Source organism: Neolamprologus brichardi, chromosome 14 (assembly GCF_056152115.1).
Source record: "Neolamprologus brichardi isolate AB-2024 chromosome 14, ASM5615211v1, whole genome shotgun sequence".
In the NCBI taxonomy this organism is placed as follows: domain Eukaryota; kingdom Metazoa; phylum Chordata; class Actinopteri; order Cichliformes; family Cichlidae; genus Neolamprologus; species Neolamprologus brichardi.
This window is the reverse complement of record NC_142117.1, coordinates 24,480,726-24,493,603: the sequence shown is the minus strand read 5'-3', so window position 1 is coordinate 24,493,603 and position 12,878 is coordinate 24,480,726. Positions and strand designations below refer to the sequence as shown.

General features: G+C 41.8%; 1 protein-coding gene across 3 annotated transcripts; it reads left to right on the top strand.

Annotated features, from left to right (window-relative positions):
* Positions 1 to 35: 35 nt before the first annotated feature.
* Positions 36 to 3,632, top strand: sptssb (serine palmitoyltransferase, small subunit B). 3 transcript variants are annotated; one of them, XM_006795334.2, is made up of 4 exons: positions 36 to 706; positions 896 to 958; positions 1,516 to 1,782; positions 1,853 to 3,632. In XM_006795334.2, the coding sequence occupies exons 2-3, from the start codon at positions 945 to 947 to the stop codon at positions 1,757 to 1,759; spliced, it is 258 nt and encodes an 85-aa protein (XP_006795397.1). In that variant the 5' UTR covers positions 36 to 706; positions 896 to 944; the 3' UTR covers positions 1,760 to 1,782; positions 1,853 to 3,632. The 3 variants fall into 3 exon arrangements, with proteins under 3 accessions (XP_006795397.1, XP_035765687.1, XP_006795398.1); XM_035909794.2 differs by having other exon boundaries at positions 1,516 to 3,632; XM_006795335.2 differs by lacking the exon at positions 896 to 958 and having other exon boundaries at positions 1,516 to 3,632.
* The last annotated feature ends 9,246 nt before the right edge of the window (positions 3,633 to 12,878 follow it).

The window sequence follows — 12,878 nt, the reverse complement described above, 5'->3', positions numbered from 1 at the left end:
TAGCCTGTTATTACTTCATCTAGTCTTATCACGGAGAGGGGGATGGAGAGGAGGCTGCTTTGGAAATGCTTTGTGAGCTGCATTCAGCTGAACGTGCTTCTTGCCGTTCAGTGTATGATCTCATGTCGCTTTAATAATTTGGTTTCCTCTAATGAAATGCAAACTACAGCATGCCGGGGTTGCGGTACACCAGTGTGGACTCTGCTTGTTTTTCCGTTTTCCATCCTCCTCCTGCTGCTGCTGGCGCTTGATTGCTCGCTGCTGTCTACGTCAGAGGTGGCGCAGTGTCGGGCTGCAGCAGCATGGTGGGACAGAGGCGATGCGACACCGACTGAACAAAGTTTAAAGATGCCGCACAAAGCAGCAGCACACCACACATGGCTGGGATAGAGGTCCGGCCCAGTCAGCGCCTCTCCCCCGTGCCTCTTATGCAAGGATTGTTTTCTTTTTCTCTGCGTAAACAAACACCGGCATATGAATCGCATCTCTCGGACACTCCACCTGCGCGATCTGCGAGCCAGGTGAGTCGCGAGTCTAAGCACGGGTAGTGGGTGTGGTGTCATGTGTGTACCACATATAGGCTGGTGGTGAACTGGTGAAGCAGCTTTTTGGTTTACACAAAGCAGCGGAGCAGCAGCAGCGGCAGGGGGACTCCACTGGTCTCATAATCGCAGTATAACGAAGGAATCTCGCGTCGGCTGCCGAGGTGAGTGACGGCACAGGCTGAAGTAATGGCTCAAGAGCTAATAAGCGCACACGCCTTCTAATATATAGTCCATACACATGTATTAAAATCTAAATTAAGTAATCATTGCTGTGGGTTGATAACTAACTCTAGTTTCACTTGTTTATGTCATTTGGGCACAATTTATAACTTTTGCGCAAATTCTTGCAGGTTTCTGGGTCAAACTTGGCATTTTAAGCAAGGCACCATCCTAACACTAATGAAAAAAGAAAGGTAACTATCACAGAAAACTGCCTCGTGGAGGCTTCAGGACAACAGTCCTGCAGTTATTAGACCCCTTTTTGTAACAAGGAAAGTTAATTTGATTGCACGGTTGGTGATAGTGGGTCTGTACTGGGAAGGAAACGCTGTTTTTCATATTCTAATAAATTGCAAGACATTTAGAAGAGTGCACCTGCACCTGTAACGCACCTGCTGGCCCCACCCCCTACCTGTCTAGAAGGATCTATCACTGCCTGCCACTGCTTCAGCATATATCATTTTTCATATTTGATAAGACGTATTCTGATAACATCATGGTCTTGGTTTTAAATCTAAAAAGTTATTTTTGTCCATAAATTCAGCTCATTGGTCTGTGATGCGGCTTCTACTTTATGCTTATTATTATTTCATAATTGTCAAAGATAGATGCAGTAGATGAATGTAAAGTATAAAAAATGTGTAGCTGTGTAACAGTAAAAATTGCACCACCAATGTTATTTCCAGCTTATGAGTACTTAAGACATTTTCTGTTGAGCCTTGTATTTTTTCTACTACTACTACTTCTGCAGGATGAACTTCAAGAACTTAAGGGAGTACCTGGCTTGGTTGTACTACCAATACCTGCTCATCACCGGCATCTATGTCCTGGAGCCGTGGGAAAAATCCATCTTCAACTCCATCCTCTTCTCTGCCATCGCCATGGTCGTCTACACCTCATACGTCTTTGTACCCATCCACGTGCGCCTGGCGCTGGAGTTTTTCTTAGGCATCTTTGGCGGCCAGCCGGAGAGCACCATGGCACTCATGACCTAAAAGAAACAAAACAAAACATGAAGGTAAAGAGACAGAAAATGTGTGGATGAGCATGAATCTGTCAACATATTTTCTTATAACTTACCTCCTTAGATCCTAGAGCACCTTGAGCCCTCCTTTTACAACACGCTCGCCCTAAACCACGGCAATCAGCCACCTCCGCGAATCACGACTGAAAACATGAAGATCTTAATGGAACGATGTGGAAATCAGAGCCTTACTATCTTCTTTACATCCCAAACCCTCCAGCCTTACCCCATTGTATTAGACAGGCAGCAGAACAGTGCTTTCACACATGTCCTGTGAGATGTCTTATGATATGTTGTTTGTCCTTATTGATTTTTTGTTTTTTTTGTTGTGTTTATCACCATATGTCCTGTGTGAGTGCATACCACATATGTGTTTTGCATGATAGGGTCATATATGGGCAGTCGATTTGCATGCTCATCTCACTATGAAGTACTACTAGACTTGTTTCTCTTTTATTGCCTTTTAAGCTCCAGACTCACTATTTACAAAAAAGCGGACTGATCATTTTATAGTGTCTGAATCCAGTCTGTAAAATTTATGTCTGGCATTCTCAATTTACTGCTCACTACAGAGCAAACTGTCACGTTTCAAGTGTTACACAGTGAGAGGCGACTGCGTGAGCTCGAGATGATTTTAGACACAGCCCAAATTTCCTTCAGAGTCGTGGAAGGCATTATATGTCAGGCTCTGTGGGACTTAATGCAACAGGTAAACTAAACTTGCAATGCAACATCAGTGACGTTTCCTTTTTAAGTGTGTGTATGTTTGTATCTGATGTATCTGTGATGCCATGTTATCTCGTGCACTCACTCTGGGTGGTTAATCTGTAGTTTTGCATCAGAACCGCTATCACTGGGTTTTGTTTTTTTGTTTTGGTGTTTGTTTGTTTTTAGTTGCCTTTATGAGCTGTAATACTGACTGGCAGGGCACATTACACATTTCACGTAGATGTGATTTAGCTGATCTTAACAGAGAGGACTGATAAAAAGCCCAACCTATGCAATGAGTCTTAAAACGTTCGTGTTAAGACTCTGTTAAACAGATTTTCCCAGTCAGTGTGAGTAATATTAAACCAAAACAACAGAAGAGATACGTGCCGAGCCCTGCTTTATCTCTAGTTTATTAACTGTTGGCATTTCTGGTAGGTGTGCTCAGCTCTGAGCTTGAGCAAATATTGATACAACACACCTTTGTGTTGTAGGCTTGGCTTTAGTAATTACGTAACTCTACTTCACAAACCCCTGAAATCAAAGAAGAACTGTTTGATGTTTCATGCAGAAAGCAAAGATACTGTAGGCAAATTAACCCAAACGAAAAACAATGACATGGCTGACCAAAGTCTTCCTTATCTATAGTTGATCTATAAATAGAAAGTGAGTTTTAGTGTGTCTGGTAGCTGCAATGAGCATTGTGCTTTGGATCATTTTTAGCTATTTGTGCTTTGGGTGAGGGGCTCACTGGTTATAGTTCAAGCATAAGTAACAATGAGTTAATTTTATTTATATGGATTTATATATTTATATACACTGGTAAATGCTTGGCTGGTTACAATGTCAATTACCAAATTTTTGTGATTATTTATATATGTGTTCTCTCGTGGCCATACTTTTGTTATTTGCTCTGTTTCTCTACCTTAAAGTGCTTTTTATATTGTTGTATCATTTCATTTCACTTTGGATAAACATTTGCTGAAGTCTCAGACGTTTCCAGCTCAGACAATGACGCGTTCTCTGAAAAATCTTTTTTTTTTTTTGTTCACTGTGCACAAAATGAATGTTATATTTATACATGATGGTGACACATCGCTCCAGTAATCAGAAAATAAAAATGCATCTGAAGATTCTTGAACAACTCTTCTCATTCTGTGTGGTTATTTATACATACTTATAGTTTTAAATGCAATTTAAATATTGTGTTCAGAAGTTTATGTATATTCATCAGCATGATTGTCACTGTAATTTTGGGCTCATAATGAATTCTTCGAACAGTTATCTTTCCGGAATAAAATAATTGTATAGCACACATACACATACAAGCTCAAATATACATATACTCACATATAAATCTTTTACTAAGTGGCGCTGAAGCTTCTATAATGTCTTTCAACTTGACAATGCCAAGGCTTAATAACTTCTCCTTAGTGAAGGTAGGAAATTTTTAGGATGTTCAGAAATGCTCTAGGAACCACTTAGGCTCAAACCAGCATTCACTAAAAACTGCTGGAAAACCAGCATCTCTGTCCACAGTGAACTGAGTTTTACACCGCCGTGGACCGAGAGGGTGACAACCAAGAAAGAAACCCCTGCTCCAAAAGGAAAAACATTTATTTTGTGATTTATTTATTTATTTATAAATATTTATTTATTTCTAAATGAATGAAACATCATAAAGTTCTATAGAACTGGGGTGGCTGTAGCTCAGGTGGCAGAGCGGGTCAGCCACTAATCAGAAGGTCGGTGGTTTGATCCCAGGCTGCCTCCTGGCTGCATGCCAAATATCCTTGGGCAAGATACTAACCCCATGTTTGCCTACTGGTGGTGGTCAGAGGGCCCGGTGGCGCCAGTGTCCGGCAGCCTCGCCTCTGTCAGTGCGCCCCAGGGCAGCTGTGGCTACAATGTAGCTTGCCATTGCCAGTGTGTGAATGTGTGTGTGAATGGGTGAATGACTGAATGTAGTGTAAAGCGCTTTGGGGTCCTTAGGGACTGAGTAAAGCGCTATACAAATGCAGGCCATTTATAACTTTGCAGCTGCCCACATGGAAAAGCCAAAAGCCATCTGAAGCAAACGTCAATGTTCCGACGGGACAGCTATTGAGCTATTTGTCCACAATGACTGGGTATGTTTGGAGGAGTAAAGAACTCTGTAGCAGCTGTGAAGCATGGTGCTGGTTTTATTTATTTATGCTCTGGGATTGTTTTGCTGCCAGTGGTACTGGTACCATACTTGCCAACCTTGACACCTCAGAGTTAGGGAGACATTCAAAAAAAAAAAAGGGGGGGGGGTTACATATACATAGACATATACAAAGATCTTGAATTTTACAGTGAGTTAAATGTCACAGTTATTACTGTCCTTGAGCCGGGGCTGTCCAAATTCAGAGGCTGCATCCATCTGAGGACCAGGCCTTTGTGGTCTAAGTGGGCCGGGTCCTCCAAAAGCCGGGTAGGCAGCCAAACTGATTTACTCAGGAACAAATAAAACACTGAAAAAGTCAAACTATAAAATTTAGTTATCTAAAAGTTATCTAAGTGACTCATATATCATGTTTAACCTGAGTAGCGAAAGACCGTGGGGGTTTGAAAACGATGTGCCGGGAGTTCGCTGTTCTCGTCTGCTCAGATATTTGAAGTTTACACAGCTACATTCTCACCTGAAAATATGCTAAAAGTTTATTTTGCAACCCAGAAAGAGTAATAAGAGTGATATCGAAACTAAGTAGCTGCCACCATTGTTGGAAACTGGAATTGGCTGGGCAATGCTATGAATTCTGGGATATGGTTTTTCATTTTTGTTGTCCAGGTGGAAAATCAGGAGACATTCAGGAGAATGGTGGCTCCAGGAGATTTTCAGGAGGGGCACTAAAATTCGTGATTCTCCCGGAAAATCGGGAGGGTTGGCATATATGACTGGTACATTGCACAAAGTGATGGAAAATGAAGAAGGAGGACTACCTCAAAGCTTTGCCTCAGAGCCACATGAAGATGTTTAAAACTTGGATGCAGTTGGGTGTTCCAAGAGGACAATATGCCAAAACACATCAAAGAGCTCCACAGCACTCTCTTTTCATATATAATTCAAAATACCTTTTCTCATGCGATGGTTAAACGCCAACGTGTTTCAGCACACAAGCCTTCATCAGGGAGTGAAGCAGAAGGCATGAACCAACTGAGCAGTGAAAAACTCCACCAACAGGGGAAGTGTTCAAAAACTCAGACAGATGCCAGAGTCCAAAAACATACCATCAAGCATTTACCAAATTCAATCAAAGACGAGACAAGAAATAGACCACACTATCATATCAACCTCAGATAACATCCATCTTCAAAGGCAATTAAATTTAAAGAAGAAAAGTTTATAAAAATAAAAGAAATAAAACTCATATAAGCGTCTAGTGAGCTGTACTTTATAAATCCATAACTGATTTTATAAAGTACAGGCTAACATTGAGTTTCTGGAATGATCTTCCTAAATCACCATCCTCAACCCTCCTAAAAATTTGTGGACTAAACTCATAAGCCGGGGCTGTATCTGGAAACCAACCATTTTGAATAAACTCTACCTATTCTTAAAAGGAGACTAGTCAAATATCCAGATAACTCAAACTTGATGGCCACCATCAATTTTGAGTTTGTCCGTATGTATTTGAGCCTGTGTGTAGTAAAAAAAAGACAAAATATATTCAAACTTGGACACGCATTTCTTGTTTTTAAAGGTCTTTAAAGATATACGCTGTACAATCAACAATCGACCCTGTAAAAAAGAAGAGTTCAAAGAGTTCAAAGAAAACATTAAAGGCCACAAAAGTACCACAACATTTTTTTATAATGAGTCAGAATGAAGGCAGCACGGTGGCACGGTGGTTAGCACTGTTGCCGCACAGCAAGAAGGTCCTGAGTTCAATTCCAACATCAGGCCGGGGTCTTTCTGTGTGGAGTTTGCATGTTCTCCCCGTGTTTGCGTGGGTTCCCTCCGGGTACTCCGGCTTCCTCCCACCGTCCAAAGACATGCAGCTTATGGGGATAGGTTAATTGGATAATCCAAATTGTCACTAGGTGTGAATGTGTGAATGAAAGTGAGTGCGAATGGTTGTCTGTCCCTGTGTGTTGGCCCTGCGACAGACTGGCGACCTGTCCAGGGTGTACCCCGCCTCTCGCCCTATGACAGCTGGGATAGGCTCCAGCGCCCCCCGCGACCCTGAAAAGGATAAGCGGAAGCGAATGGATGGATGGAGTCAGAATGAACTTCTGGCCACAACTGTATTTATTCACACAGCTTCACGTCAGTGGATCACAGCAGTTACTTAGGAAAATTAAACAAGGAAAAGAAAAGCCTACAGGAAGAACATTTTGGACCCAACAGACCGTACCACATAAAACAAATTCAAACAATAACAGGCAAAGCCACCAAACCTGTTCTCTCTCAAAGGAGCAGGAATGAATGCCCTGGGCCATCCTTCAGATACTATATCCTGTCCATTCCTCCAAAGCTCTAGTAACATCAAGTGTGCCACATTCACCATATTTGGGGCGTAATTTAACCCAGGACTTGTGGAAGAATGTGAGATGAATGGGGCTGAATACAAATATCACTGCACATTTCATCTGGAGAGCGGATGTAGGTTCTGGCAATTGTTTTGGTTATCAGTTAAGCAAGACCTCGAGTGTCTGCCAAGGTTTATGTGTTATAACCAAACACCTCCACCTTATTCTGTTGGGTTTTTTTTCCAGGATGTTGGAACAAAATAGCTGCAACACCATCAGCTGTTAACCTACAAACCCAACTCAAAACCGTTTTCACCCTTTGTCCCCTGCCCTTGGTGCTTTCTTTTCTCTTCTCTCCTATGGAAAAATAAGGCCAAGCACTAAACACTGTTATGCCACCCTGTAAGGTAAGTTCAGCTTCTGCCTAGGGGTCTTTGAAGACGTGTCCTCTGTTTACACCTTGTTAATTTGACTCCCATGGAGGACAAGGTTAGTGGTTATCTCCATAATAACAAGGTGTAAACAAAGCTTTCTGTAGACTCAAGCTTTTTTTGTCAAAGCTCTCTGAAAGCTGATGTATTGTTTCCGTCGTGTGTGCACGTGGCCTGTGAGTGTGACATTCACTCACAGGCCACGTGAAAAATGAGAACTCCTAGCGACTGTTGAATGCAAAGACTGAGATGAGCATAAAAGTGAGAATAACACATGCATACATGCCAGTGCTGCCACCACCAACAGCACCAGCAGCAGCAGCAGGTTTCAGTTAACAAGGAAACCCCAGAAAGTATTCAAATATCAATATTACTTCCAACATTTGATACCACCTTGCACACTGAGTCGCACATGCACCCATGGAGACAGCCTCCATTAGGTGCGTGCCATCACAACAAATGTCTCCAAGGATATAATCTAAGACAGCTCTTTGGTCACAGCCTGTGACAGACATTGATGAAATACACAAAATACACACAATGTACTGCTTTGCATGACCTTTGAATGACATCTGTTACACTTTATGTTAGTCAGAAAGAGAATATGCACATTTTTCCTCCAATAAAAATGCCTTTCTATTCATTGGGAACAGAAACATAGTAACAAGCTGCATACCTCGGCATATGTAACCTATGGGTTACTTTCCAGTGCAGCTATTTGAATAGACAATGCAAACAGTTGTATTTCATTTGATTGTCTTCCTGTGCAAAAAATAAGGACTTCTCCTTAAAGGATGGCAAATTGTTCCTTCAGTTTGTTACCACATATTCTTTAATGTAGGTCTTAAAGGTAAACAAGAACTTTGGAACAGCTTGTTCGTTAGCAATTAAATTTATTGCACCTTTATCGTCCGCTTCATTCTGTAGCTTTAATTTTAATCATGTGAAAGCATTCACAGTCGTCCTTGTCTGTAACCGTTTGTTTGTCAGTCAGCAAAATTCAAAAGCCACCAAGCTGAATTTCAGGAAACTTGGTGGACAGGAATTAAGATCACTTTGAGAGTGCCCAACAGATCGAACCTTTTTCCGGTTAACTCTCGAAGACTAAGCCTTGTGATTTACTGTGAAAACATTTTATAAAGTCACTTGAGTCAACATGTGCCGCCTACTATCAAAGAGGAAACAAGACAATAACCTGCGGCTATAATGTATTTTAGTGACATTCACTGAGATTGTTTGGAGGGAATATTGTTTGCTCAGTTGGGTGTGTGTGTCTGGGTTTGTGTGTGTTGTCTCTACATTTATTGTTCTGTTGGGTTTTAGGTGGAGTCCTGGGTAAACATGCTCTGTGTAACTGGACCTTCCCTTGTAGCCTAATCATTCAGCTGTAATATCCAGGGCAGAATATTACAGCTGCCCTGGATATTACAGCTGTATGGTTTTTTTTTTGTTGTTGTTCATAAAAATTAATTTGCCCATAAAAACAAAATCCTGAAACACTGTTATTTACCTTACCAGCTTCTACACTCTCACTCCTCTCTTTTCTTTTTTTAAAGATCAAATTTTTTATTTAATTTGTTTTTTTTCCCAACACATTAGTGGTAAAATATTCATTCACAAAACAACATGCACGAATGAGATGAGCCAGATTACGAAAAGCAAAAACATCGCCTATCACTCACAACATTAAAACCCGGTACAATGTGCTGGAACAAGCCCGATCCATGAAGGCCCACCACCAACCCACTGGACCCGGATCTGCTGCCATGGTCTGGGTATCAGACCCTGTACTTAGGGTCAGACCACTTTTGGCTGCATGACAGACCTGCCAAACAGGACGGTGCTTTTAACGTTGTGGCTATAATTCGAGGACCTAAACTCGACATACAGGTGAAGTTAATATCTTGTTTATACGAACACCCTTTAAACCTCTAGGTCTGTCGGTGCAATTTTACAAGCTTAGTGCTGTCATTTAAAGACCCTGGACAATTATTACATGTGCGTCATGGCACAGCTCCCAGCCCTGCATGTGGGCTATTAATCAGTTGATATGAACCTAGGAGTGGCTGCTGGCCTGATAGTAAAGAAATGAAACAAGAAAAGAACAGTCCAGCAAGGCGTTAAACTTTGGCCAAACTTCCAAATGGTCAAAGGGCTTACACTACAACTACTATTATGTTGTTCTAAGTTTGTAGAACAGTAACAGTAAAAAAAAAAACGGGGAAAGAAAACAGTAGTGTGTGCTCCTAATATCCTAATCGCTAGGGCATAATCTCACCTAAAATATTTATTTTGGATTTATGACACGCATGTGCGTGTTTGTGTTTGATAAGGTGCACTTTATGTCCCGTAAAGACAAAAGGAAAAGGACTGCCACCAAGTGGTCATATAGGAAACAACTGTCTCCTTAATGTAATATAGATGCTGAAAAATGAGACTGTCTGTGCAGTAAAATCATCACAAAGCTCTGAGTCTGGCACACAAAGCAGTCGAGTACATGCGATTAATATTCAGTATCTGGTCCTGATGGTGAATTTCAGATTAGGCTGCTAGGAGTTCATGGAAACATGGAAATTCATCAAGGTGTGCAAGCCACTGTGGAGGAATATTTGACAGGGAACCAAGAATCTGAGACCCAGAGGCGAGGGAGTGAGACAGAAGTTTGCAGTTTGTTTTTTCTTGGTTAATCCCACAGCTGTGTGCTCTCTGCAGGGTCGTGGAGTCTGTTAGTTTAGCTAAAACAAATCTGAGGAAAGTTTGCAAGTTAGGACTTAAGCTGAGTGCCGTGGAAATGAAGCCAAGACTGCTTCTTATTTTACCTCACTTTTTAAGGGTGTCTTCTGAAGTAGGGACATATTAAGGCAGCAAGTGTAGAGGGAATGATTTTGTGGTGGTGGTGGTTCTGAGGATTCAAAAAGGGGAGATTGAGGAGCACACGCTTTCAAGATTTCCATAAATGCACACATCCAACAACCTTTCCCTGCTTTGTCTATTCAACAGCCTACCTGAGCCAGCTGGCCAAGAGTCAGTTGACCGCACATTATGTTTACTGCATGAATGAAGAAGGCGCATAAAGCTTTGCACAGTGCTTTACTGCCCTCTTTGGTTAAAAGTTCTGTGTCAGACGAACCTCTGCTGGTTGCACCTGTAACCAAATTCACCTAAATGCCTCCAGCAGTTTGGTATTTACTCCGCAGGCAAGTGAAAACGAAAACTTCTGTCAGTAGTACGGCATTTTGTGAAACACCTTCATTTGACACAAAGAGATTGATGAGACAAGCAAAAAGTACTATTTTCAGAAAACAAGAGTTTTTCAGTGTCAGAATCATTTTGTTGTCTTCTGATAGCCAAGACTCTGGAAACAATTAAAGAAAGAAAGAAAGAAAAGATTAGTATAGTTAAATATAAAGTTCACAACGTAAAGACTGAAAATGGTCTGAAAATCTAGTAATCCTCCAAAGGTTTTTCTGGGCAGGTGAGTGCAGAACTGAAGTCCCTTCATCCGGTCTTCCGATCTCTGTGAAGCTGTCGGGCTTTAAGTGTTTTTGTTCCCATTCACCGGAGGAATGTTTATTGTTTTTCTGTGCAGTCAGCTGTAGCTTAGGTACGCCTGTTCAACTGCTTGCTGGCTAAAATATCTAATCAGCCAATCACATGGTAAATGGCCTGCATTTGTATAGCGCTTTTCTAGTCCTTAAGGACCCCAAAGCACTTTACACTACATTCAGTCATCCACCCATTCACACACGCATTCACACACTGGTGATGGCAAGCTACATTGTAGCCACAGCTGCCCTGGGGCGCACTGACAGAGGCGAGGCTGCCGGACACAGGCGCCACCAGGCCCTCTGACCACCACCAGTAGGCAAATATGGGGTTAGTATCTTGCCCAAGGATATTTGGCATGCAGCCAGGAGGCAGCCTGGGATCGAACCACCGACCTTCTGAGCAGGTCGGTGGTTCGATGGCAGCAGAGAAGATGTTGTGTGAAAATGCCTCGTTGATTTCACAGGTCAGAGAAGGAAAGTCAGCTTACTTTAAGCTGATAGGAAAGCAACAGTAACTCAAATAACCAACAAATGTATACAGAAGAGCCTCTCTGAATGACAACATCTCACATCTTAAAGCAGCAGCAGAAGACCACACCAGGTGCCACTTCTGTCAGCTAATAACAGGAAACTGAGGCTCCAATTCACACAAGCTCTCCAAAATTGGAAGACAGAAGATTAGAAAAGGGTTGTCTGCTCTGAATCTCAATTTTGGGTCAGAAAACAGAACGGGTCCGTTCAGTCCTGTATCAACGTTTTTAGCTGCTGCTGGTGTGATGGTGTGGTGTGACCATGTCACAAAACTCAAATCACTTCAAACTGGTTTCTTGAACACAACAATGAAGTCACTGCTATCAAACGGCCTGCGCAGTCACCAGATCTCGATCCAATAAAGCACCTTTGAGATGTGTTGGGACAGGAGATTCACATCACGGATGTGCAGCAACTGTGCGATGCTGTTGTGCCACTCTCAGAGGAATGTTTCAGGGATCTTGATGAATCTGTGTCACAAATTAAGACATTTAAGAAAACACAAAAAAATGTCCACTCTGGTGCTTGAAAGCTGTAACTAATAAAGTGTCTGGTCAGTGTACAACGGACATTTTAAAAGTACTAATAATATTTTTATTTTTCTCCGAAAAAGGACACCCATTTCTCAAAATGTGCTTTAGGTTGCAACTCTTTAAATGAATCCCACAAACTCATTTTAAATAGTAAACATCTGAAAAACAACCTTATTTAACTCTTAACACTAATTCACTACCAACCCCAAATTATGCAATTTTTTATCACCTCCCATCTCTTGCATAAATAAAACATCAAAACATATGAAACATCTGTAAAAACCAGCAGATTGAAATAAATGTAGCTTTCACCACAAACTGCTGTGATGAAGGCTATCGTGTTTCCACAACCACCGTCTAATGCATTAGAAACCTAACATTAGAGGGGCTTGTCAGGGAAAGTGTGGCAGGAGAAAGTGTTTAATTGTGCTCTGGCCATATGAGCTGTGTCTTCACTGCCAGTATACCTCCTGCCAAGGTCATTAGCTGCTAATTCTGCAGGGTCTAGATTTCCTTTGATAAGAATAAAAAAAATAAAATTTATGGCATTGATTGTACCCGTGAGCATGCCGGGGGCAGAGCGGCTGATTGCTAAACAGGTCTCTGTCTCTCCGAACTTATTTCACACATTCACCGCAGCTTGACCGCCTCTTTTACATGAATAGAGTTAATGTAAGGCAATACTCCTCCGTCCATTCAGGTCATCTTTGGTGCTCTCTCTGCTCTGCTGCACCGGTGTGAGTAAGTTAACTCTTCGTAATCCCTTTCTCCATAGTGTATGTGGATGGCGGATAAGGGCATGGACGGAAGATGGAGGCTGTTAAAAGAACCAGCAGGTGAGCAGC